This window comes from Nematolebias whitei, chromosome 1 (assembly GCF_014905685.2).
Source record: "Nematolebias whitei isolate Nwh7 chromosome 1, NemWhi1, whole genome shotgun sequence".
NCBI classification, from domain to species: domain Eukaryota; kingdom Metazoa; phylum Chordata; class Actinopteri; order Cyprinodontiformes; family Rivulidae; genus Nematolebias; species Nematolebias whitei.
The window spans coordinates 4530725-4534978 of record NC_056498.1 but is presented as its reverse complement, the minus strand read 5'-3'; the positions used below and the strand labels follow the sequence as shown (position 1 = coordinate 4534978).

The following is a 4254-nucleotide window of genomic DNA, read 5'->3' as shown; positions in this document are numbered from 1 at the left end:
CAAGCTGATTTCAATGGAGCGTGCTGTTCTGGTTAAAACAGATAAATTCCCTCACACATCTCTCTGTAAGATAAATCTCAATTTTCCATCTTTAAACTCTCACTCCGTGCTTAGAAAATTAATCCAGATGTTTTCATTAATGTCTGTGGTGAAGCAACGGAAAACCATGGCCGTATGGTTTCCTGGTTGTAAAACTGATTAATTATTTGTTGTTGTTTTCATATTTTGCCAAATTAATGTAAATGTTTGATGTTAAACTTTGATTCTGTAAAATAAATGACCGCATTCATTTTGATGGGTCAAAGATAAATGACGTCTCACGTTTACATTTCTGTTGAATTCAACGCACGAACATCACACAGTCCAGAAAAATGAGTGAACCCGTTTAATGTATGAATATATCTCAGGATATGTCATACTACATATTGTATATGTATATATATATGTATATATATGTGTAGTGAACCTGATCTGACCTCAAATCTGATCAGATGAACAGAGACTGTTATTTCATTGATCTGCATCCAGAAATACAGTTTGAGCCATCTGGAGACTTTCTTCCTTGAATTAATCAAGTAGAAAAGACAATCCTCTATGATCATTACTATTTTACAAATGTTTGATAATCAAATTGTGTTGGTTCACTCAATGTTTACAGGTTGAAGAGAACTACTCATTTTTATTTTACATAAACAGTAAGTAATGATTTTTATTCCTCATTCTAAGAAGAAATCAGGTTAATATGCATTTCTTGATTTTTCTGTCTGCAATAAGCAAGTTTTGTAAGTATGTTAAAGGTCGCGTCTTCGGTCAACTAAAATGTTTACTGAGAAGAAATGTCATGTTTAAACTTTTTCAGAAGATAATAAGAGTGAGACTCCACGAAGTCTGAAGTTCTACAATAATCTTTCTGTTTGTCACTAAAACAATCCTTGACTTTTAATAACATCTTACATCACAAAACACACCTCTATTCTGGCCCATCCACGAATCAGAAAGCTCTAAATTGACCCGGAAGTCAACTCATTTAAAATGTGGCAACTTCCCGGTTCGAAAAAGTCTGAAGTCTGAAGCCAGACGCTGAAGATTAATGGAGCTAAAGAGAGTCTGATGCTGCAGAGCTCTGAGAGTTCCACACAGAGTGCTGAAGAGTGATGGAGTTAAAGTGAGAGAGTGCACAGAGTCTGATGTCGGAAGTCTGATAGAGAATGCTAAGGAGGTGAAAGGAGTTCAGAGTTCTTGGATGCAAACGCATTCAGGATGATCCAGAGACGTTTTGGGATTATAATTTCTGTTTGGATAACCTCGTACGACTCTCTAAGGGTTTGGCAGTTCTCACGGAGACGCTGAAAGAGTCAGAAAGGAACCCTACGCCGACGCTGATTTTATCATCAACCAGGTAGAAGGTTCTATTTTCGACCAAGTGTACCGTGGGCAAGCTGAGATCTGATGGAGCGTGCACGTTTCTGGTCAAACAGATTAATTCCCTCACAAATCTCTCTGTAAGATAAATCTCCATTTCCATCTTAAACTCTGCTTTCTCTTAAAATCAGTACAGATATTTTAGAAATATCTGAAGCAAAGTCCTCGATCACCGCCGTGTGATTGAAGTCCATTATCTGTGAAACTTGTCTGTTATTATTTTCTTATTTTGCCAAATTAATGTAAATGTTTGATGTTAAACTTTGATTCTGAAAATAAATGACCGCATTCATTTGATGGGTCAAAGATAAATAACGTCTCTCGTTACATTTTTGTTAAATTCAATGCACGACATTTACACAGTCAGAAAGATGAGGAACTCGTGAAAAAGTATGAATATATATCCATATATGACATACTACAGTTGGTGGCCCGTAACGTGCTCATAAATAACTGTGTATTTCGTGTAAAGATTGATTTTTTAAATGTTGGCATAAAGAAAGGTAACAGTTTAACAGCTGTGCTGAAACGCGCTGAAGCTGCGCCGCTTTGAAGTCAAAACGCTGCATGTTTTTAAGCGTGTTGGTCTGTGAAGCTTGGGAGCTCACAGAAAGCTGAAATAGTGTCATAAGTCTTTATGAAAGCTGAAATTGTATGTCTGTTATGTGTAGCTAAGCTTATGAGCTGTGGAAAACGTTATTCTGTTTAAAAGTACGGAGGTTCTGCTGAAAGACCCGGCTGTGGTCCGGTTCGGTTCTATTAAGTTTGAACGAGTATTTTGAATAGATGGATAAACGTTTTAAAGACTGGACGAAGTCTCAGCTAAGCTCAGAGTTGATTCGTTACATTTTTTAACAGAAAAAGTGCATTTTGACAGTTTAAAAGACGAAAAAGTGACGAACTGATTTTATGCTAATCTAGCATGCTAGTTGCTTTAACGTTTCGTGATTGGTTGAAGATTGCTGTTGTGGAGCGCTCTGATTCGCTGAGAAGTGACTGACGTGGCTACGTCATTTCCTCTCAACCCTGCGCTGCTCTGTCATTGGTGATTTCAGTCACGTGACCCGGAAATGAAAATTCGTTTTCATAGGGAAATAAAATCTGCTTTTTAAAGCTGAAAAGCGCTTTAAAAGTGTATTTTGATACGCTGGTTAAGTTCTTCGAAGCATACTCGCTGAAATTTTGCCACGTTAGAGTTTAAAATCCGTCATTAAATGATGTTTTTGAACAACGCTAGCGATGCTAATTTTAAGCTAACAGCTAACGACCGGATGAGTGACGTGTCACGTCACTTCCTCCATGTCGGAAATGAGCTTTGCTGTGCTTAAAATCACTAAATAAAGCTGCAATATTGTCCCAGAAAACTCATGTTCATGCTAAAAAGTCGTGCTTGTTGAAACTACGCCACGTTTACGCTTAAATTCGTTCAGAAATGTTGATTTTGACCGAGTTTAGCCGAAGCTAACTTTAAGCTAAGCGGCTAACAACAGGATGTCAACCGAACGTCACAGGAAGTCGTCATAGACTCCTGCTTGTAGAAAGCTAAACACTACACCCTCCTGGAGAAACTTTAAATCACAGTTTCACTTCAGTTTTAGGTTTAAAGAGTGAAATTAAACGTTATTTTTCTGTAAGGCATTTTTGAGTTAATATACGTTCCTCTAGCTGAATAATCACTGTTATCCTGCATTTTAAAAGTTATAAAGGTATTTATGCAAAGAGCATTTACCAAAGAGACTTTATTCACTGGTAATCCCTTATAAAGGTACAAAATAAAGTTAGGAACTTTTTAAAAAAATAGAAACGGTTCAAATATTCACAGAGTTGAAAAGTTTACTCATTTTGCTTGAAAGATAATACACGTTTAATTGCAAAATCACTAAATAAGAGTAAACTTATCAGGAAAAAGAAACTTTTCTGTTTAAGTTGCCACCTAAAAAATAAATCTTCCTATTTAATTTTAAATAGAAGTCACTGACAGGAGGACAACAGGAATAACAGTTTTTCTGAGGAAGGACTGATTAATCCTGATACATCATCAACTTTTCTTTTTCTTTTCACAACTTAGTTCTATGAGTAACTGTTAAAATAGCAAATTTCTGGAACAGAACGGTTTAAAAAACGCTTTAAACTGATTTGCTGTGAGACTTTTTAGAAAAGTGCAGGTTTATAAAAATTCAGTGCTTTAGAGTAAAATACACTAAAAAGAGCTTGGTAACTGATATCTGTTGAAAAATAAGCACATAAAAGTAACACTGCCAGAGAGCATTTACTTAAATATTCATGAATTGGGGTAAAACCTGAGAAAGGTACCCACATTTGAATAAGTTGACTTATAACAGTACTTCTGTGTAAACCCAAAAAGCTAAAATAGTGTGAAAACTCATTGACTTGAATACAAATATTTACCTGTAAAATATCTGAAGCTTGCAACTGTTTTAAACAGATAAATTGCTACACAGTGAAAAACATGACAGGTGTGTTAGAAAAAGACTTTGACCCAAAAGGGATGGCGGACTGCTTGGAGAATGCATTAGCGCTTCTGACAGCGTCCTTACATCCATATATGAATCAGACAGAGAGCATGAACCCAAAAGAGTTATTGGACAATCTGAAGGAGGTTGCAGAAAGTGTGACCTCTACAGAAATCACAAAGTCAAGTTATGAAAAGCTGGCTAAAATTGCAATTTTGCTGAAAGAATCATTCTATGCAGCTGTTGAGAAAGCTGATAACCTCAAACAAAGGTTAGACAGTGAAATAGTGTTTGCTCAGAAAATTGAAGAATACGTCCTTCAATTTAAAAGTGAACACGAGGCCCGCATAAGAAAACA

The 4254-nt window shown here is 36.2% G+C and overlaps 1 protein-coding gene across 1 annotated transcript in view; it reads right to left on the bottom strand.

Moving 5' to 3' along the window:
* Positions 1-323: 323 nt before the first annotated feature.
* The window catches only part of LOC119414433 (NLR family member X1), an 11804-nt gene continuing 7873 nt past the window's right edge, over positions 324-4254 (bottom strand). Inside the window, exons 3-4 of the mRNA XM_037681528.1 lie at positions 3941-4007; positions 324-331 (exon numbers count right to left, since the gene is read on the bottom strand). Coding sequence (XP_037537456.1) covers positions 324-331; positions 3941-4007 — 75 coding nt within the window. The remainder of the gene's footprint in view (positions 332-3940; positions 4008-4254) is intronic.